This window comes from Prenolepis imparis, unplaced genomic scaffold (genome assembly GCF_030444845.1).
Source record: "Prenolepis imparis isolate NDT839.2.m4 unplaced genomic scaffold, iyPreImpa1.0 SCAF_1, whole genome shotgun sequence".
NCBI classification, from domain to species: domain Eukaryota; kingdom Metazoa; phylum Arthropoda; class Insecta; order Hymenoptera; family Formicidae; genus Prenolepis; species Prenolepis imparis.
In genome coordinates this window covers 4,921,715-4,943,156 of record NW_028141159.1, presented here as the reverse complement: position 1 = coordinate 4,943,156, position 21,442 = coordinate 4,921,715, and the positions used below count along the sequence as shown (strand labels likewise).

Sequence of the window (21,442 nt, the reverse complement as noted above, 5' to 3'; positions counted from 1 at the left end):
CACAATGTATATCTATTTTTAATTTTACACAATAAATATGTTCCGCATTATTAGTTACAAGATTTATCTGTTAATATTTACAGAAAAAAAATGTTAATTTTACTTTATAATATAAGTGGGGATGATAAAATGTAAAATTAATAATTTTTTAAGTTAATTTTTACATTAAAACTATGTTAATTTTACACAAAATTTATTTTAAGTTTATTTGAAGTTTACATTTATTTTATGTTAAAATATTAACACAATATTCGTGTCACCATTTAACATATCCGTATTATGTTAAATTAACACAAAAATTTCTGTGGACCGTTTGGGACATGTAATATTTGTTAAATTTAACATAAATTTTTCAACTGTGTAAGTAGAAAAAATCTTTTTCTAATTTAGTGTTGAGATATTATTTCATTTTAATGTTATGATGTATTTCACTACGCGGATGCGAGAGATATATCGACTCTGTATATGCAGTTCAATTATTGATAAATGCATTGGTATATCTCTCTCGAGAGATGAATATATCATATATATTGGTATATACTCTCCTATATATATATATGTACATATATCTTTAAAATTTCATGCAATGTTAGATTATTTGTCATAAGCAAGAAGTTCGTGATAGGAGATAATAACTGATAATTATAATAGACCGATAGAGAATAACCAATATTTAAAATATTTTTTTGTATATAATGCAACGTTGCTTTCGAAATAAATAACATCTTAATGCAAAGTGGAAAGATACTTTTACATAGTTTTCTCTAGTTTGGAATTTCATTTAAAATTTATTAAATATCTCTCTCCGGATGCATCTTTCAATTTTGTAAAACTCTGCATCCAAACAAATAATAACGTGATCGTTGATTCATTAAAATCACACATTGTATGAGATAAGTCAATAATGATATACAATTATATAATTTTCTCGATTAAAATGTATTTAAACTGATCAAGAAATAGCCGATAGTGACACTTGCTATACTTCTGACATAATTCTTACGTAATAAAAATAAATTTATAAATAAATTGCGGAACAACATGTGTTTTCGTTTCACATTCTCTCCCAGATAATTCTCGTTTCTCCAAACGAACTTGTAATATAAGAAGACATCCAATGGTTTCGGGATGCCCCGTATATACGTTACCCTTATATATGGTACGTGCGAATTGTTGGCCTTTAAATTCCATTAAAAGCTGCAGGTACTAAATCGTCTGGTATCCTGTGAGGATAGTAGCGAGCATGCGCCCAGGTAGATGACGGCTGCTGCGGTTCCCGTGGGAGGTGCGCCGAGAGTACGAAAAGCAAGGACGACGAGTCGGCACAAGGCGCAACATAGTGCGCGTCTAGTTATGTTCTTCTCGCGCTCGCGGGGTTGAAACGCTCAGTTTGATCGCGACACGGTCCACCGAAGGGTCGTTTCTGCAGTGTCGCCGCGAAAAAGTTCAAACCGATGCGTGTCGCAAAGTGTTCGTAGGCATTTCCTTATTTTTATTTTTTTTTAAATAATCTTGGCGCATCCGAAAATAAATATAACACGTTAGCTAAAAGGACAAAATTATTATTCTTTATTTCAATTAATCAATTAAAAAGTATCTAAGAAGAGAAGACATTGAAGATTCTTTGCGAGCGATAATTATTTTTTGTTTGATTGAAAGATTCGCGATGTAAGAAAAAATTAATTTTATATAAACTTAGTGTGTTTTCGAAGAGATTCTCGATTCTGGTCAATACTCAGTAATTCTGATCGCAATCTCGAACATGAATCCCGTTAAGACCGGAAGGACATCCTCTCCGAGAGATTAGGCGCAATATATTTAGGGAAGCGCAAGCTGGGATAAATATCGATATGTCGACGATCGATCGCGCGCTGTAAAGTGAGTCGAGCAGGGTGTCATAACGTCAAGGTCACGTGCGGTGCGTTTCCACGTCCGCTAAGAAACGACCGATCAAGGTCGTTGCGGTGGTGGCTGCAGGCGGTGAGAGCAAGGTCGTCAGGGTCGCGGAATCGCGAGGAGAATGTGGAGAAAGGACGCGACGTTGGCCGGGTCGATCCTCGTCGTTGTCGCCACGTTGATTTCTCTGACCGTTGACGGGACCGACGCCGGAAGCTGCAGCTCCGCGAAGCTCTGCTGCCAAGGCAGAGACTCCGGCTGCGTCATCCAGAAGGAGTCGCCGAACGCGATTATCGAGAGCCCGCGCGATAAGCCGTGTTACTGCGACCATGCTTGCCTCAAGCTCGCCGATTGTTGCGACGACTTCAAAGAGACCTGCGGTGGTAGGTTTCCGATAATCTTTTGCTTGAAAAGTGATAGATGAGCTTTTTTGAAAAAAGAAGACTCATGATAATTAAATGACCTATTATAAAAGAGAGAGATCGTTCTATTTTTGTAATAAATTATATTCGGTTGTTAATAATCGAATAATTTTGTATGAATTATTAACCTGATTACATAAATTTATTTTATATATTTTTTTAAATTATTACATAATTTAATTTTTAGTCCAATTCAATTTTCTTTATCCATTTAAAGTAAAAATTGGCACTCTAAATACGTTATATTTTTTTGTGAGAAATAAAATGAATCGTATAACATTTGCGCAAACATGCAAAGTAAAGATAGTCTTTTTAAAAATCATCAAGTACAAATATAAGAAATTTTTATATATATTATGTATATTATTGTGTGTTACTGTTAATATATATGTGTTTATTATTAACATAAGTAAGTTTCTCGTGTCAAATAATTCAATGTCCTATATCTGTCAATTATAAAATCTTAATAATTATTTGTAGTAAAACCTGGTATAAAATCAGAGCATGGAATAAAAAGTATCGATATATAAATTAATCAAGTAAAACGTCGAAGAAATAATCAATCCAACAGAAAATAACGTAGAGAACATGGATTAATTAAGAACATAATCCGTCTTTACTTATGGGTCAATTCTTGTTAAGTACATACTTAAACATTCCGGATTTTGTAGGATTATACTAGATCTTAAAGACTTATACATATATCCCGCTTATCTATTTTAGAAGCTCGGTCACGGTCACTTCAAATTACTTAGTAATTTACAATCAGCTATTAAGTTCTTAATTAATTAATATTATTTGAATTCTTTATCTCGAAGAAAAGTTTTGTTGATAGAAAATTTTATTTGCATATGTATAAGTTCTTTTTTTACTATTAGAGTCCTCCGTTTCTCTTCAATATCCATATATCAACTAAATAGCGAGTAATATGATTTATTTTTTTTATTCTATAACACTTTAAAACCAATATCTGCTTTCAATTTTCGATCAAAACAATCACACATGAAATCGCTCAAAAAATGCTGATGTGATGCGTTTCAACAAATATCTACAATAGCATTCTGCAAAAATTTAGTCAAGCGTCGAGCAACTATCAATTTGATATATGGATATATTGCATTTAAGAAGAATCGATATACTCTCGTATGATAAAGCGTTTCAAGCATATCATTTTATGCTTCTTATCATATATATCGTATGGTTATCATGCATAAAATATCACAAAATCTGATAAGAAATATTAAATATGTAACTTAAATTTAAGAAATATTAAGGACATTAAATTTTTTGTAAAAGTCACTTGTCTACTAAAATTAAAAATTAATTTAATAATTTTTAATAATTAATTAAAAAATTTCTAAAAAAAATTCACAAAAGATTAAATATCAAAAATAAACATAAACAAAAAAATAAATCTATGTGTATATGTGGGTGTTTCGTATTTAGAAGAAATGGTCCGTAAAGAATCATCTTTTATACAGAGATCGGAAGAATTATTACCGCTGTATTGCCTTAAGTAAAGCTGATAACGTTCTACCCAACGGGTCAGCTCTGACAAAGCATAAAAGAGTGGAATATCTTTCCAAACTTAATCTGTAATTTATAGACCGAATCTTCATGGTTATATTCTATAGATTTGACATAATGCTGAGATAATGGCATTTACTTAAATTTTTTGCTCTTTGCAATATCTTGCGGTCGCTAGCATAGTTTAACTCTTCTGACAAAAGATTTTATATTGCTTTGCTTACTTTTTTGTTAGGTTAGATTAAATATTAGAATAATTAATTTATAAAAATTTTGTTTTTTTTAAACTTCATACATACAGTGCGATATTTTATTGTATTCTCTTTTTGTCGTAATTTATTTGATATTTTTTAGAATTGTGGTTAATAATTGTTTGTGTCGCAAACAATAAATACTGTTGCAGTTTTGTTGCACATTGTGTAATAGATAGTCGAGCTATCCTACTATATTGGTGCGCATCAGTTGTCTCAAATTGTTTGGATTTTTATTGGTCATCGAATGAAGCGCTTGTTAGTAACAAAGGGATTAATGTTACTCGACATTCACATTTCCGTTCGTTTAACATGGCTATGCATTACCAGTTTAATTGCCAAGTAATCGATTAGCATACGTATAAATTGTTCGCTAAACAATAATAACAACGCCAAATAAAAACCGCGTTCATGCGGCTACAATTTATCGTACATCAATCATGGAATGATCGCAAATGGGAGAAACGGCAATATCTATATCTTCAATGATAAAAATAATTTTATTGCATTTCGTCGCATGTGCTCTCCATCCGTCTGGATGTTCATCTTTAATGCTTCGAGAGATTTCTTCTGTGAAGCTTCGATATTCGCCAAAGCTGAAGCTGCGTCGGAACGCGATTATCACGCTTACCTGACGAAAAAGTACCTCTACTTGAAGATGTAACGCTTTAGTACTTGCGACTGAAATCATTTTTCGAATAGCACAAAGCCGTTCGTCCACGACAGATAATCTTGCTTCCATTCTCATCTCGTGCAAGCTTGAGACGAGACGCGAATTTCAATATTTTATATAGGAAATCAAAAGACGTACTTATTGCGCATGCATTCATATCAAATGGAATGTAAAAAGAAATTATACAAAAAGAATATTCATGCGTATATATAATTCTCTCTCTATTAATCTCTCTATTATTCTTCATAATTTTTAACAAGAATTCATAGCATAGCTTTTTCATCATTTTTATAATAACACACCAAGAAAATATGTTAAAATATGTTAAAATATGTTAAAATATGTTAAAATATGTTAAAATATGTTAAAATTGTCTTTTAAGAGTAGCATAAAAACATTTTAGATAACTGCAATAAACTGGAGATTGATAGAAAATAATTGCGTCGAGTGTTCTATTATGCTTATAATAATATTTTTACAACAATTTTGAAAAGTCATCATTTGAAGTAACTGAGGAGAATTCGTGTACAAAGTTTTATCGTTCCGACACGAATGACATAACGCGTCAAATTTCGACTACACCTGCGGCAATGACACATGACATCATCTTATATATGAATTGACACGAATCAGAAACGATCACAGAAGCATTATCTATCCGCTGTCTGGCTCGATAAACTTCCAACATCGCGTACCTATATGTCATTCGACCATTCGCATTCAGCGAACCGGCGGGCAAGCGAAATAATTTAGTTCGAGTACACAATCGATCGATATGACCGTGTCCTGGTGATCAGGTCTGGTGGGCCAGATGGGCCATGACTCTCTAACATTGAATAACCATAAAAGAGGAATTAATAAATAAGTTATTGCATATACCTTGCTCTATTTGGCATTTGCTGGCAACCTAATGCAAAATTTCGTAGTTTCAATTTTATCGCACAATTTTTCCTACGTGTTGTATATAATATAATACCGGTTCTATAAAATAGAACTAACTAAAAAGAATCGCGCCCGTGTCTATAAAATATTCCTTTCGTATTTTATGCGTGTCTGCTAAAAATCGATCGCATAATAAATTACCACTAATTGGAAACGCGAGAAAATGAAAATGCTACGTGGGAAAATATTGAAAATGTTAATATATATATTAATACATCAATTTGCCTATGCGTAAAAAATACAAATGTGATTACCTACGTTCTACATTAATACGGTAGAATCCATCGTATATAATTACATATTATTCGCTATAAATAATATTTAATTTAATTTTATTAATTTTATTTCTCTCTCTTGTAATACGCATATTGTTTCAAGGTTCTTATTATGTGCCTCATTTGTGATACACTTCCGCTTTGCGAGTCTTCAAAGACCTCTTTCCTATATCCACTCTGGAGATGAAAAGAGCAAGATCTTATTTATTCGAAACTTTTTCCTAATTGCTTTTTCAAACTGCATAATGATGTTCTATTATAAAAGAGAAATATTTTAGAAACGTAAAATAAATTGTACCGCCCAACAGAAGGTTAGATATCACTCCGGTCTAATCGCCCGGTTCTCTCGTTTTAGATAGCCGTTAAAAATTTGACGCGGAATAATTACTGCTCCATATTTCATCCGAAACGCTTGATTAACACCGTTACTATAAACACGTCGAGCGCTTCAATTTTTTAAATGTTGCGATAATGGTTTTCGATATATAATACATATTCTGCGCAAAATGGAACGGCAAAATTGAATAAATTTTCATCTCGCGTACTCGGCGTATTTTTTAATGGCAAAAAGTACCTGTGATTGCTGACACATTTATCACATTTTTATCCTCCTTTAATGCCCTCCCGTTTTCTCGGCGATATAGCAGAGAGTGACGTGAACAATGCACAGCGGAACGTTTCGAAGGGACGTTCATAAATCGCTATTCCTGCGAGCTGCCTTTTATAGGCGGCGTAAAATATCGGGAAAATAACGCAGTTGACCCTTTGACTTCCATCGAAGCATGCACACATCTCCCCGCTATTGTATTGTAATTGTATTTTATAAAATTATATCTCGTATAATAAAATATAATCGCTATTGGTAGAGAGAGAGAGCTAGAGAAGAAAGTCAATTACTTGAGAATGGAAGTTAAAGAGCGAGTTTGAATGAGACGGCATTTTCCGAATCGCTTCCGCTATCGGTTTGTCGATCGCAGTGGCAATTTCGGGACAATTTTATCGTTCGATAAACGACTAGATGGCCAGATCTTAAACGCCAAACCCATTCAACCCTTACAGTGGTGGACTGCGCGGTGAGCCAATGGGGTCCGTGGAGTCAGTGCGATAACGGATGCGGAAGTGGCACTCAAAGACGCAGTCGGGTGATCGAGATTTCGGAGAAGAACGGCGGCAAGCACTGTCCTCGTTTGGATCAAGTCAGGACTTGCCGCAGCTTCCAGGCATGCCACGCCGGAATTCGTTCGCAACCGCACGCTAAAAGTGAGTGCTGATCAATTCTCTGATCATGGAGATGAGACGGCGGATAAGTCGCATTTTAATTTAAGGGCAGTTGTTTCTCTAAAACGATGAACAAAAATTAATCTTTAGTCGTATTCGATAATATAATTAATCGGTTAATGAAATTATTATCCCGTTTTCTCCACTCTGTACTCACGAAATTAAAAATTAATCATTCCTTTGTAATAATTATTACGGCTCCCGCGAAATTGATTGAAAGCTAAATTTCAATACGAAGAAAATTAAAGTGCGAAGAGAGAAAAATAAATTATTTTTTCCTGCTTGCGTTTTCCAATTTCTCTACAAACATATACACATGTCCGTGACATTTTCTTCTTTTAAATTTACAACCATACACGATTTCTCCCCGATCACGTACTTACCGCGACGCGAAATTCTTGACATCTACCGACTGTTTCTTGATCCTAGACAATTTTCTTTCATTTGCCGCAGGTGTGACGCTTCTTGCACTCTTTCCGGGCGACGGGAATAGTACGGACGTAAGGATCAAGGATAGAATTGTCGATAAAAGGTAGGTAGGTCAAGCCCCCGTGCTTAGCTTTGGTTCGTGCGAAATACGATTTACCACACGTGTTCCCAATTCGAGCAACAGAAACAATGCCGTTTTCTCGATCGGTGGTGCATCGTAAAAATAGATAAGATAGGATTCGTGAGGAAATTAAAGCGTAAAAGTTATATTTGTTTCGCGTGGACATTGCTATTGTTCATTATAACAGAGATTACTTTTTACTTCTCTCGATCTCTGTATTCAATTAAATGAATACAATGAGCTCATTCGCAACGAAATATGTTTTTAATCTATTCATATGTAATAATAATTTATCTTTTGTTCTGTGTCATTATACTGTGTCATAAATTAATAATCTTCAATTGCGGTTTGCATATGTATTATTGATAACGCAGAGTAGTTCGCGCGTAACAGATTAATTGGCTTTTAATTTTCAAAGTTATCTTTGCAATCACAGATATAAGGATTCCCCATCGTGTTGAAAGGTTTCTCTTGAAACTTTTCGAGATATATATATATATTTTTAATTTCATTTCCATTGTAACTAAGATAGAATCGTCAATGTGTCGTGAGTGTCGTAATTTGACACGTGCTTCAATTTGTCACAAAACACGTAGCGAATATCGTGTCGCAGAGTATCCTTCGGTCATGTTGTCGAACAAGTAAAGCAAGTTACACAGGACCGTTAGCAGGCAACGGAATCTTTTGGGCCATTACGTGTTGGCTAAAAAGAATATATATGAGAGAACTCGTTCCGCGGTTTACACTTTACAATCTACAATATAATGCGATGTTATACACGTTTCAGAGGCAGCTGCGTTGCTTTCACTATTGTACGCGTCTCGCAGGGTTGCAGTAAAATTTCGGATTTGCTCTCGGAAGGTTAGTATAAGTAATATTATACTCGCACATTGCGATAATCGATGTTACAATAAGAATCAGGAGTGTTAATTAACAAAATTATATTTTCATTATCGAGATCAATTATTGAGATATAAAGAAATATATGTAAAAATATTTAATTAATTATGCGCTTTCTCTTTATTCTAAATTTTGTGACGAAATTAAAATTTATTAATTTTTTTTTACGAGAATTTAAATATACGTAATTTATTATTTAATATATGTTTTCAATTTTCGATGTTATAATTTTCAATTTTGTATTAAGTTATAAATTATAAATTGTTATGAGTCGAATCCATTTGCTTAAATAAAACAGCATTGTTATTTTTGTTTATAAAGCTGGCACATTATATATATTTCATAGAAGTACTCATAAATTATTAAAAGTTTAACCTTTATTTTCAATAGGGGTATATATTCCTGGCAATTAAAAAAAATATCTCATTTTTATATTCTGATCATTAAATTGAAGAAAATGCCTCAGGATAAATTTACACAACGTGTTATTTTGTTTTATAAAATTTTTTTGATCGTTCTTCGTTAAAATATTTATGGTTCTATCGGTTCTATTTATATAATGACGAGCAAACGTTGTTACAAACATTGCAACGTAATGTTTGCGAATCACGTTATTACAATTCTGAGGCACAATTTTTTTCTAGTTTAAAAATTATTATATTCTTAATAATTTATGAATTCTCATGAAATACATAATATGCCAGTATCAAAATATGTAAAAATATGTTATTTGTATTACATATTACATTTGAATATTAATACATTGGATATCTCCGCAATTTTTTAAATATTTTTAAATATTACATATTAATCTATATGAAAAATTTCTACACAATATTTTATATATTTTTAAATATTACATATAAATCTACGTAATTCTAAGAGAAACGCTGTAAGAAGTCGGAAACTTTGAGCTGTTTCTTCACGTCAAGGATAAACAGAGTTAGACGTTTAGTAAAATTACAGGGTTTATTTTAAAAACAAAGTATATATTCTTAAGTATATATTCCCTCGTGGAAAAGGAAAAGCAATGGCGCATACCAGCCATCCTTGAGATTTAACATTCTTCAAGTTCTTGTAACTATAATGCTTCGAGAGAAGAGACAATAGACCTTTGTCCTCTTACAAAAAATGGTTCGCATTTCATAGTGGGATTATGCTTCAAGTGAAAAATTATCGTTCCACGTGAACATCTCCGCACTCAGCAGACATTATGATAAAAAACAAGATTTTGTCAGCACATGCCCCGTGAGAATTTTAAACTTCTAATATTATAATTTCAACTTTTTGATATTCTCATTTAAGTGACGCACGAAACTTGAGAGATTATGCATTCGCACGCTTTTTATATATTGCTAAATATACGTATATTATTAAAAAATAGACAAATTTAACTCTTTTAAACAAAAAATTGTCCTTCTTTCACGCAATCAAATTTTTGATTGCAATTTTTTGACTGAGCATTTGTTAATTTGAAGTAATTAGGTTTTTGCGGAACAGCCACAAAAATCAAACATTTTTATACTGAATATTTTATCAAATTTAATGAGATATATATAAAAACAATTATAAATCTACTATTAATCTTGGAATTATAAAAAATTATCTGTACGCGCGTTTTCTACTAGGAAAGGAACGAGATCTCTTATCTAGAATTGCATAATAAGGTGGGCTTTTAAGGGAATCTAAACCTAAACTACTCAAAATCTGAATACGTAATTCGCATAATGATGAATCGCGCCGCCAACGTAGAAATGAAGCGACTCGATCTAGTCTCAATTAACGTGCGCTACGGCTGCGCGACGTAACGTCATGTAAATTAGAGCGTAGCTTTCGCGACGCTGCTCTACGACGGCTGTTATCGCGAAGGAATCGACCGGATGAAGTGGATGCGGTGGCGGAGATAACGGTTGTTTCCTACCAAACGACGTATCAGACGCAGATAAGACACGGACGCGGAAATTTGCGGACAAAAGCGAGTTATTTTGATGATGATGGCTTACTTATTATCTTTATATCGTTACCAAAATTAGACGTCTCGTTTTTTTTCCCACTTTATGCGCTTTTGATTTCTCTAATCACATTCCATTCTTCTTATCAAGCTTATTAATAGAGGACAAACCAAATTGCTCTGATATATTTCTAGTATATTTTATAGTATATTTTATTAAAAAAATAATTAATTAAAAGAATGATTGCTAGAAGACTAATTACTACATACAGCATACAATTAATTAATTAATTTTGACTTTTTCTTGCCAACACTATATGTATATATAATAATATTAAAAGCCGAAACAAGTGCTTAAGAGTGTTTTAGTAATAAAAATAGCTTTTTCGTAACAAACAATGCGCATCTCGCGGGCGTGTAAATGTATAATGAAACAGCGTAGAAAAGTATAATAATAAAAAATACCGCTTTCGAGCAAAAGTATCTAAAATCGTCGCAGGTTCGCGGATCTGCGTGGAACGTCCCGGTAACGAGAGTCTGGACCGATACGTGGGGATCGGTAGGTGGAAGCTATCGACCGATATCGCCGATGGTAGCAAAAATCGACGCGGTCGATCGCCGAATTCCACCTGTCACGGCAAATGGATCGGCGATTCGCGACTGCTGGTGGACTGTCACGATCCGCGATGCGAGCAACCGAGTCAAGGGTCGCCGTACACCTCGCAGCTGTTCCGCGGTCGCAGGGACGCCGTCGTCGTCGGCGATCCGGACAGATCTGTGAGAAGACGGAGGAGAGGCAGACGACGGAAGAGGAGCAGAAGGAGAAGGCGCGACACCGCTGTTGTCGCGGAACGGTGAACGTCCCTCCTGGCGGCTTTCCGGTGTCACAGCTTCTCCCGCGAGTGTGTCATCTCTCACGTTAGAATCCCTTCTGCCGTCTCTTCCTTTCTCCTTTATCCTTTACGTCTGTTATACATGTATGGTATATGTGGTATAATTGTACGCGAGAAAGGCAGTCCGAAGGGATGAATTTTGCAGAGAAATTTCGAGTCAATCTTCTCGTAATGAAAGCGACTTCGAATTATAAAGATTGACAATATGGATAGCATTTCGCAAATTGGAGCCTTCCAGGCTACAAATAGATGCAGCAGAAAGCTTCAGTATTTTAATTCGAGACACGATTGTTTTTATTTTTATCAAGAAATATTGGATTTTATAAAAGATGTCCAATGAAATTCTTGCTAAGAATAGACCTTCGCTTTGTTTGCGAAGATTATATTCTGAAAATAAACTTTACGTATTACGATTTTACATTTCGTATATTTGTCATCTGTATCTAATGTTGGCAATCGACAATTCTCTGTTATCTCTTTATTTAATTCTGTTTTATTTTTGTTAATTGTTACTTGTTTAATTTATTAAAGGTAAATTAAAAATAAAATTTTACTTTAAGATAACTATCTTCGATGTGAATTTTTCTCGTGTTAAGTTTTCTGAAGCTCATTTAGAAAACATAGAATAAAATTTATTTTATTTTATTTTTTCTTTCTCTCTTCTCTCCTTCTATTCCAACTGGATGTAGCAACCGGACTCATTACCTAGATTATTCTGATAATTATCATATCGATTTTATCATTGGTACTTGCGAAGCGCCCCATTGGGAGACAGTGACATTTCTTATTCCCTTGACATTTTGAAGGGAATTGCATGATTATCGATACTAGTACAAATGCGAGTGCATTACGCGCTAGCATTATGATTCACATTGTGACTGTGGATTTAATAAGTTATTAGGCAACGAGACTCTGGAAATAAGGATGTCAGGAGGAAACGAGAGTGCTGATATATATATGTTGCATTTTCTTATTATTTTTCCTTGTCATTTCCTGCTCTTCGAATCTCATGCAATCTAATATATCGTACGCATTGTCAGATGTATAAAATATATATGTGTATTTGTTTATATACATATATGTATATATATATATATATATATATATGTATGTATGTATATATTTATATACATATACATATAAAATATATATATATATATATATATATATATATATATATATATATATACACAGATGTACACATATTTATAGCGAGCAAATAAGAAAAGGATTTTATCATTATTATAATCATAAATATTTGTATTTTATTAATAACATGACTATATTATAGCATCTCTCATGAAAAAGAAGATTTATAAGATCAAAAAGATATATACTACTTCATACGTAATTTTCTTTTTATTATTATTTTATGTGATAACCGATACTATAAAAATTCTTCTATATTCTATATTTGAGATACAGGGTGTTGTAAAAATATTGTCATTTATAACTCGAAAATACTTAACGCTTCGACACTGAAACAAACAGTACATATCTCTTTAATTCGAACTTTAAACATTTATTATGGCTTCATAGTAACGTTAGTTTAGTGTGTACAACGCCCTGTAAATTTTGAAAATAATTTTTAATGTATCTTTAAATACATATATATTATATCTTGTATTGCGAATATATATTGTATGATATAATAAAATTTCCGTGCAACCTCGTTTTTTAGTTTTTAGTATCTGCGGCTGTAAACGTGCGGGATGTCATCATTTCTCTTCACGAGTACATATCGGCGTGTCGAGAGGATAGAGACTCTCGAAACGAGAACAAAATGTAAAAGCACAGTCAATAAAGGACACTTGCACATATCTGGGTTGAGCATCATTGAATTTAAGATCAAAACAATATACATATTTCTCCTATTCTTCGTCCATCTATCCTTAATCTTTCATCTCTTGGCCGGCTTTCTTTCTTTAAAAGTATGGAATTTTATTTACGATCTATTTTATTACGAGTATCTCTGTATCTAATATATATATATATATATATATATATATATATATAAATGTGTCTGTAGTGTATTAATTAAAAATCGATTAGATATTTAATTAAATACTTGTCAATTATTTAGCTGGATTATAAATTATGTCGTATTGGATGATATTTGCATGCCAATAAACATGATAATCACTATAGCTTATTGTTCTTTCATGAATAAATAATGTTTAATATCCATATATAAATAATATTTGCATGTTGCAATTTATGTCTGCGTCAATTATAAACGAATATATTATACTTTAATTTGGAATATGTTTTATATAAATATTTTATATTTTATATACAAAACATAATGATTATTATGAGAAAATTAGATATGATTTTTGCGATAGAATATAATATGTCGGTCTATTTTCGAATTCACGTGATTACTGCAACTTTAATCGCCGTCGATTTCTTTCGAAAACAGGAAAACCTGTGCACAGGATTTGGTTTAAGCGCAGAGCGCTTTCGTCATTTCTTCGATGCCGTCTTTCCTGAACTGTCTTGTACTACTTCCTGAACGGATCCTGCGGTCACTCGAAAGCGCGATCGCGTTTATCGCCGATAAACCGCTATATCCTTCGCGATTCTCCTATAAATTCACGACATCAAGACACTCGGCTAAAGACCCGTTGTGTCTCAACAACAACGAGCAGCGATCCTTATTCTCGCGCTATTAAAGCTTCGATAACGATTTCCAGCATACGCGTCACGTAATCGTCGATCCTTTTCTTGTCGAGTTAGTTGCGTACACTTGTTGACAGTCAACATGTCGGGGAGCAAAAAATCGGATATCCTATACCTGTTTGATCGACCCGCAGAGCCGGTGTACGTGCCCAAGGGAGAGAACAAAGTCGCTTTTCAAGTACCAGCTAGCTACCTGGTAAGTCCGATCTTTGACGTTCTTATTCCGTAAATAACATTGAATTTCACAGTTTTTGACGTTATGCAATTTATACAATTTTAAATCTTTTGGTTGCACGTTAAAATTAAATTGTGTTTTAGATCTCCTCCCCCCCTCTCTCTCTCTCGTCATCATAAGCGATATTTTTAGAGAATTTTGAAAAAATTATCGAGAAGAGTGTAAAAGAATTTTCTTTTAATTTCTTCTTCATTATATATCTCTTGAATTAATTTTATTTTATCTTCTTCTTCATAAGATATTTATATAAACAATCTGTATTATTAAATTATTATTTCTATATAATGTACAAAATTTTATTTAAACAAAAAAAGAGTCTTGAATTTCTTCGTTAATATATTATTGATTCTTTTTCTTCATATAGCGATTCTCTTCTCTCTCTCTCGAGTATAAATTTCATTTTTTTCGAACGAATTTACAGCCCGAAAATCGGCAACAAGTGGCTCCCGAGGTGTTTAATCGTTTCGCTGAAGATACCGCATCGAAAGTTCAAGTGAAACAGATCAGTCTGCCGGATTTGAGCGTTCCCCTTCAACTTGGACGTCGAGAGCCCTTCTCTCTTTTCATCCCTAAACATCGAAAATTAGCTGCGCGACTTATCGACATCTTTTTAGGTTCGTTCCCGCGACTTTATTTTTAATACTCTTATCTTATTTGCATAGTTTAAGCGTTCAATTACCTCAGGATAATGAATTTTTTTGTCGTGCTCAAGAATTTCGTGCGTTTTCACGATTAATTTTTAATGTATTTTTATACAGGTATGCGCACCTACGAAGACTTCCTTTCGGTATCCGTTTACTGTCGCGATCGCGTTAATCCCGAGATGTTTGTCTACGCGCTCTCGGTGGCGATCCTGCATCGTCCTGATACCAAGGATCTGCCGATACCACCGCTGTCGGAAATTTTCCCGGACAAGTACATCGACGGCGGGATATTTGCCAGAGCGAGGGAGGAAGCCAACGTTGTACCAGCTGGCTCCAGGGTACAATGCACTTGCTCGCTGACGCATTAATTACCAACAAGCCCGTTTACTCGATTATGCGGCTTAATTAACCGGCTTATTCTTTGAGTACAAATAGAGTAATTGCGATTTAAAATGCGGTAGAACTTTCTTTCCGACTTTATTTCCGCTTTTCGATGTTAAGCCAAGGGAAAAGTATCGCGGGACAAGGCAGGTTTGATTATACTTTTTAACAGATTGTGAAAGCTCGAATAACGCACGCACAATCTATCATAGTTTAATAATAGATTGTTAGATGAATGTTTAGAAATTTTTATTTTCTGAAATTAATGTACTTTAGAAACCGTTTTATTAGATTTGTATATTTTATTAGATTTGTGTTTCAATATTGTTCGTAACATATCGTTTCTAAAACAGAAAGTTACAACAACGTAGATTATTATAACGCGGAAAATTTGAAAAAAATAGTTGTTTCGAATCGCTTTGTGTTAATCTTGAAACGTAAAAAATTTCATTATTTTATCATTCCACTATTCGTGTGTAATCCGTATAGTTGCCCATCGAAATTCCGCGAGATTATACCGCATCGGATCTCGACGAGGAGCATCGGGTGGCTTACTGGAGGGAAGATATCGGGCTCAATCTTCATCATTGGCATTGGCATCTGGTCTATCCGTTCGAGACTGACATAAGGATTGTTAACAAGGATCGACGTGGCGAGCTGTTCTACTATATGCATCATCAGATTCAAGCTAGGTAAGTCGATAAGATTGAATACCACGACGCGAGATCACGCGAACGGCGAAGGATCAAATTCTGATCTCGATCGTTATTACCGTGCGGAAACTTGTCTCGAATCTGTATGGTATTCCAGTAATGTTTACCAACGAGCTCTGAAATGCATTTACGCGTCGGAATCATCGGAGGAAACTTGTGTGTTACGTGGCTAATTCGAGAAGTAAAACTCGTGTGTCTGTTGAAGCGTTTTTTTGTTGAAATGCTTCGAAAAAATATTAAACGCACATTATAAAGGAAATATCGTGTAAAGAGAAATTATGTTAAACTTCGAGAGTTATATTATCTTTTAACAGGCAATAGCCTCTAGCCATCCGTAGAAATTCTTTTTTAATCTAATTATTATTATTAACTATTTAAAAAGCTACCTTTTTATCGGTAAGAAAGCGTATAGCTTTCGCGTTATAACGATCTCTCTTTTTTGTTAATTACAAAAGTAATTGCCGTCGATTTATGTCGGTCGAACATTCGCGGATATATCACCCGAGGGAATTTCCGTAGCCCCTGCGTTATTATTCCGCGTTCCGGCTGACTTCTCTGTTTTCGCAGATACAATATTGAACGTCTGTGCAACCGATTGGGCCGAGTTAAGCGCTTCCACAATTGGCGCGAGCCGATTCCGGAGGGTTATTTCTCCAAGTTAGATTCGTTAGTGGCCAGTCGTACCTGGCCCGCCCGTCCGGCCGGTGCCGTCCTAAAGGATATCAACCGTCCCGTGGACCAACTCAATTTCGATCTTCAAGATCTGGAGAGATGGCGCGATCGCATCTACGAGGCCATTCACACCGGCGCTTACATCAACCCCCGAGGTGAGAGGGTGCCTTTGACCGAGTTCGGCGGCGTGGACGTGCTCGGTAATATTATGGAGGCCAGCATCCTGTCGCCCAATCAGAATGTCTACGGGGACCTTCACAATCTCGGTCACGTCGCCATCTCTTACTGCCATGATCCAGATCATCGTTACTTGGTAACCGGATATGCAATCATGTGCTGTGATAATTGCGCGAAAAGTTGGATATGAAAACGACGATAGACTTATCAAAATTTATTTTTAATATTAACGATGATTTATAATTTTTAATGTTAAACAGATCTCTTCTTAATTGTTGAGACAATCGTTTTGTTCCTCGAATTTTTTAATATGCAGAATATCTCGCGGGTCGAGAAAAAAAATGCATCTCTTTTCGCGTTGAGAATTGATGCGAATAATCATGCTATTGAAATGATAAACGGAGCATTCTTTTTTTCTTTCTTTGTACCCCTTTATAGGAAACTTTCAGCATCATGGGAGAACCGGCTACCGCTATGAGAGATCCCATCTTCTACAGATTCCACGCTTTCGTCGACGATGTATTCCTAGAGCATAAGAATACACTTCCCGAGTACAGCCTACAGCAGGTGGGTGTGCACAGCTGTCTCGTTTCCGCGATATATCATCAGTTCACCCTAGTATATAATGCCGCTAAGTACATGTACCATGTGGCCCCGAATTACGCGAAGCCACTAAATGACAAAAACGCCCGTTGAACTATTTAATTTAACAAGACCGCCGGACACGTCGACACAATTTATCTTTTTGCCAGCATGACGGTAATTTCGTTAAATACTAAACCGATAATATAAAATCTCAATATAATAATAATAATAAATATAAATATAATAATTAAATATAATATCTCAATTTAGTTTTCGTGAATAATAATATAATAATGTAAAATATGTTCTTTAATCGTGAATAATAATATTATAATATAGAATACCTCTGATTTATTTTTATAAAAATCTTTGAAAAATTCAACTCTTAGTACACATTTAACTGACGTAATTCAATCGGATGTAATTTAATCTTACTAACACAATCTTCAAGTTTTTAATTCTATATAACTCAGTAAGACGTAACTGTAGGAATAAAAGAAATTTGGAGTTAATCGCGCGATAATTAATTTCCTTTTTATATTCTTTACATGTCAAAGTATCTTTATTTTTAAACACGGAGTTCTTCTTAATTAAGCTTCAATTTAAATTTTATTTCGAAGAAGAGCCAACTCCAAAACCTACTTTGGAATTTGACTGAAAGGCTGAAGAGAAATAATTACGAGAAACTCTTTATATACGGCATTAGCGCCGGGAATTTAATTGGCTTTTTTTTCTCATTCGCTCGTGCAAATTTTTAGTTGGACTTTCCCGGCGTGGAAATCAGGGATGTAGGAGTGCAGACTCCGAATCAGCCGGCGAACTTGCTCGCTACATTCTGGAACAAGAGCGACGTCGATCTATCTCGCGGTCTCGACTTCACGCCGCGCGGTCCGATTCTCGCCAGATTCACTCATTTGAATCATGCCGACTATACGTACAGAATCGTCGCCAACAATCGCAATAACGCGCCGCGCCGAGGAACCGTTCGTATATTCATGGCGCCCAGACAGGACGAACGTGGACTGCCCTACGTTTTGAGGGATCAAAAGGAGCTCATGATTGAAATGGATAAGTTTACTGTATTACGTAAGTCGTTTATTCCATGTTAATTCCGTCGCTACTTATTATTTTTATATTCCGAATTATTTTTAATTTAACTTTATAGAGAGTAAAATATATCCAACAGACATCTTTCGCTACATTATTTTTAGAAATTGTAATAGGGTTTTAATTTTTTAACATATAACGAAAATGAAAATATTAAAGTGCATAATTTCTATCATATTAATCTACTCTTTTGCATATAACTCTTTCAGAATATGAATATATTTTATTACTTGACGGGAATGTTTGATTGCATAAGCAAGCGATGTTTAACTATTTGCGTTTAACTATTTGTATTTAATAAAATGTTTCATTTGCTCGCGGCTTTAGTGAAACCAGGACAGAATACTATCGAGCGTAAATCAACGGAGTCCTCGGTAACTATACCATTCGAAAGGACGTTCCGCAGTCTCGAAGAGAACAGACCGATCAGTGGCGATAGCCTGGACCAGTTCAACTTTTGCGGATGCGGTTGGCCGCAGCACATGCTAGTACCTAAGGGAAAAGAGGAAGGATTCCCGATGGATCTCTTCATCATGATATCCGATTACACCGCTGACGCGGTGAGTATTTTTTATACTTATTAGGCTCTTATGGCGCTTAAAAGCTTACAGTGTGTCAGGTGATGAAAACCCTCCTTCATACCTTTTTCTCCTCTTTTCTTTAACGTTTTCCGGGAAGATGCATTATTCCGCTTTTAACAAAAAAAGAAAGGAAAAAGCAAAAAGAGAACTACACACGACCGACACGCGCTAAACGAATTGCTTTACCGTCCCGCGGTGACACGCGTACAGGTGGAGCAGGATGAATCGCCTGGATGCAAGGATGCGGTGAGCTACTGCGGTCTGCGGGACCGCAAGTATCCGGACGCTCGACCCATGGGTTATCCGTTCGATCGTCGAGCCCGATCTGGCGTGGAGACTCTGGCCCAATTCCTTACCGGTAATATGGCGGTCACGCAGATCACCATCCGCCACACGGATACGGTGCTACCGCGAATGCGATCCGGAAGCATGAGCAACACCCTCACCTTCGCCTGAATCTGATGACTGACCGACCGATCGCGACGGACCGCATCTCGCGCATCTCTCCGCAGAGAATTCCGCCGCTTCCGATCTCCCCCGCATTCCGCCGCGATCCTGCAATATCCGTCGGAGATCGCGACTGATTGCGGAGGAAGGAGGGGGTGACGGGAGGACAGAAAGGGGTGCAAGAGACATGGTTCTATCTAGTCTATATCCTTGGACGATGAATGCCGGAATGACGGAGGACGGGAGCGAATGAAAAAGACCGGAGGTTGGGCGAAACGCTATATTCATATCTCGATGACGCAAGAATATCCGGAGAGGACCTTTTCTCAGCGCAGGAATGCACAATCTTGTACGTGAAAGTAATTGTCTCCCCTCGTCATCTTCGCGAAATCGAGATTTTTGCTCGGGATATATACGATATTTCATTAGAATTTCATTATATCTATATTGTAGTACTTAACGTTTCTCCAATCATTTTACCGCAATTTTATTATGTTTACTTATTTTTTTTTTTAGCTATATTAGCAGACACCTATACAAGTATAACGCTTTGTCTGTGTAACTTAGAGTTAACTCATAATACTTTTAAATATACTTGCGTATTTTTTATATTATAATTTCAATATATTATAATTCAATATAATAATTCTTTTATTATGCGCGATCCAATCCTATATGAATCTTTCTCTTGAACGATTCTGTAGAGATTGTTGTATTTACGATTTTACAATTTACGCGTCCACGAACAATAAGTACCGCTTAACAAATGTATCTTTGCGTAAAAACGGGAACAAAGACATGTCCCGAACGCCCAAGCGGAGCTTTTCCCGTCTTCTTTCTCTCGTTTCACCCGTATTACGGGAACTAGATTGTAGGAAGCAGCAAATGTAAAAAGCAAAAAAAGATAAAAATAAAGTCTATGCAAATTAGACGAGCGTTTTTTTAAAACTCTTTTATCGCATTACCGGTGTTGAAAGCGAGCGACAATACTTTGAATATACGAGAGCATGTTTGACAAAAAATTTCTGAATTAATGATTTAATTAAATATTTCAAACTCTGTCACAGTTAACCTCTCTTCTCTCTCATCGATTACATAATTAATTTTTACGTTATTAAAAAATGCAAAAAATACGTATACATTTTTGTCATATAAAATATTTCCAAAATCAATATGCATTAAACTTGGGGGAATATTTTTATTATTTTTAATTTTCTTTCATTCTCTTCATTAATGTATAAAAATTACGATATCAAGAGAAAAAATAACGAAACTTATGTGTCACTTACAGTTTATATTATAATTAATATCTTAGTTAAATTACTAAAGCACGTCTTTATCAACTGACGCGCAGTCAACATTTTCATATATATATATATATATATGTATAAAACACATTGCTCGTTTTAGAGCCGTGCGAATTCTGTTCTCTCCCCCAAATGCATTTATCACGCGTTTGTTTCTGCTAGTTCGCAGCTAGACGGACGTGGATTTATTCCTACGAGGGGTGGAAATAGGGACGAGCGGACGAAGATAGATACACGTTTACGACCGTCGCTTAACCGTAGTCCCTTTCCCCTAATATCACTCGCGCGGTTATTCAAGGATTCCGTTTCACGCGAGCATACATTCGAACGTTTGATATACCGAGCCGTCTCGA

At 35.1% G+C, this 21,442-nt stretch overlaps 2 protein-coding genes across 2 annotated transcripts; both read left to right on the top strand.

Annotated features, from left to right (window-relative positions):
* The first annotated feature begins 1,317 nt into the window (after positions 1–1,317).
* LOC145943090 (somatomedin-B and thrombospondin type-1 domain-containing protein-like) lies at positions 1,318–13,369 on the top strand. Its single transcript, XM_083050427.1, has 5 exons — positions 1,318–2,279; positions 7,046–7,246; positions 7,718–7,796; positions 8,602–8,675; positions 11,165–13,369. The coding sequence occupies exons 1-5, from the start codon at positions 2,021–2,023 to the stop codon at positions 11,521–11,523; spliced, it is 972 nt and encodes a 323-aa protein (XP_082906553.1). The 5' UTR covers positions 1,318–2,020; the 3' UTR covers positions 11,524–13,369.
* Positions 13,370–14,257: 888 nt separating this feature from the next.
* On the top strand, positions 14,258–20,760 carry Ppo (phenoloxidase subunit A3). Its single transcript, XM_083050414.1, has 9 exons — positions 14,258–14,436; positions 14,897–15,089; positions 15,234–15,457; positions 15,990–16,192; positions 16,781–17,198; positions 17,501–17,629; positions 18,406–18,733; positions 19,082–19,314; positions 19,546–20,760. The coding sequence occupies exons 1-9, from the start codon at positions 14,323–14,325 to the stop codon at positions 19,789–19,791; spliced, it is 2,088 nt and encodes a 695-aa protein (XP_082906540.1). The 5' UTR covers positions 14,258–14,322; the 3' UTR covers positions 19,792–20,760.
* Positions 20,761–21,442: the final 682 nt, after the last annotated feature.

What these genes read in the sequence shown, in the direction of transcription:
- Ppo (XM_083050414.1), top strand. Translation starts at nt 14,323, where the DNA reads ATGTCGGGGAGCAAAAAATCGGATATCCTATACCTGTTTGATCGACCC. An exon ending in AAGTACCAGCTAGCTACCTG is followed by an intron (nt 14,437 to 14,896) that starts GTAAGTCCGATC and finishes ACGAATTTACAG; the next exon opens with CCCGAAAATCGGCAACAAGT. An exon ending in CATCATCAGATTCAAGCTAG is followed by an intron (nt 16,193 to 16,780) that starts GTAAGTCGATAA and finishes CTGTTTTCGCAG; the next exon opens with ATACAATATTGAACGTCTGT.
- LOC145943090 (XM_083050427.1), top strand. Translation starts at nt 2,021, where the DNA reads ATGTGGAGAAAGGACGCGACGTTGGCCGGGTCGATCCTCGTCGTTGTC. An exon ending in CTTCAAAGAGACCTGCGGTG is followed by an intron (nt 2,280 to 7,045) that starts GTAGGTTTCCGA and finishes CAACCCTTACAG; the next exon opens with TGGTGGACTGCGCGGTGAGC. An exon ending in TTCGCAACCGCACGCTAAAA is followed by an intron (nt 7,247 to 7,717) that starts GTGAGTGCTGAT and finishes CATTTGCCGCAG; the next exon opens with GTGTGACGCTTCTTGCACTC.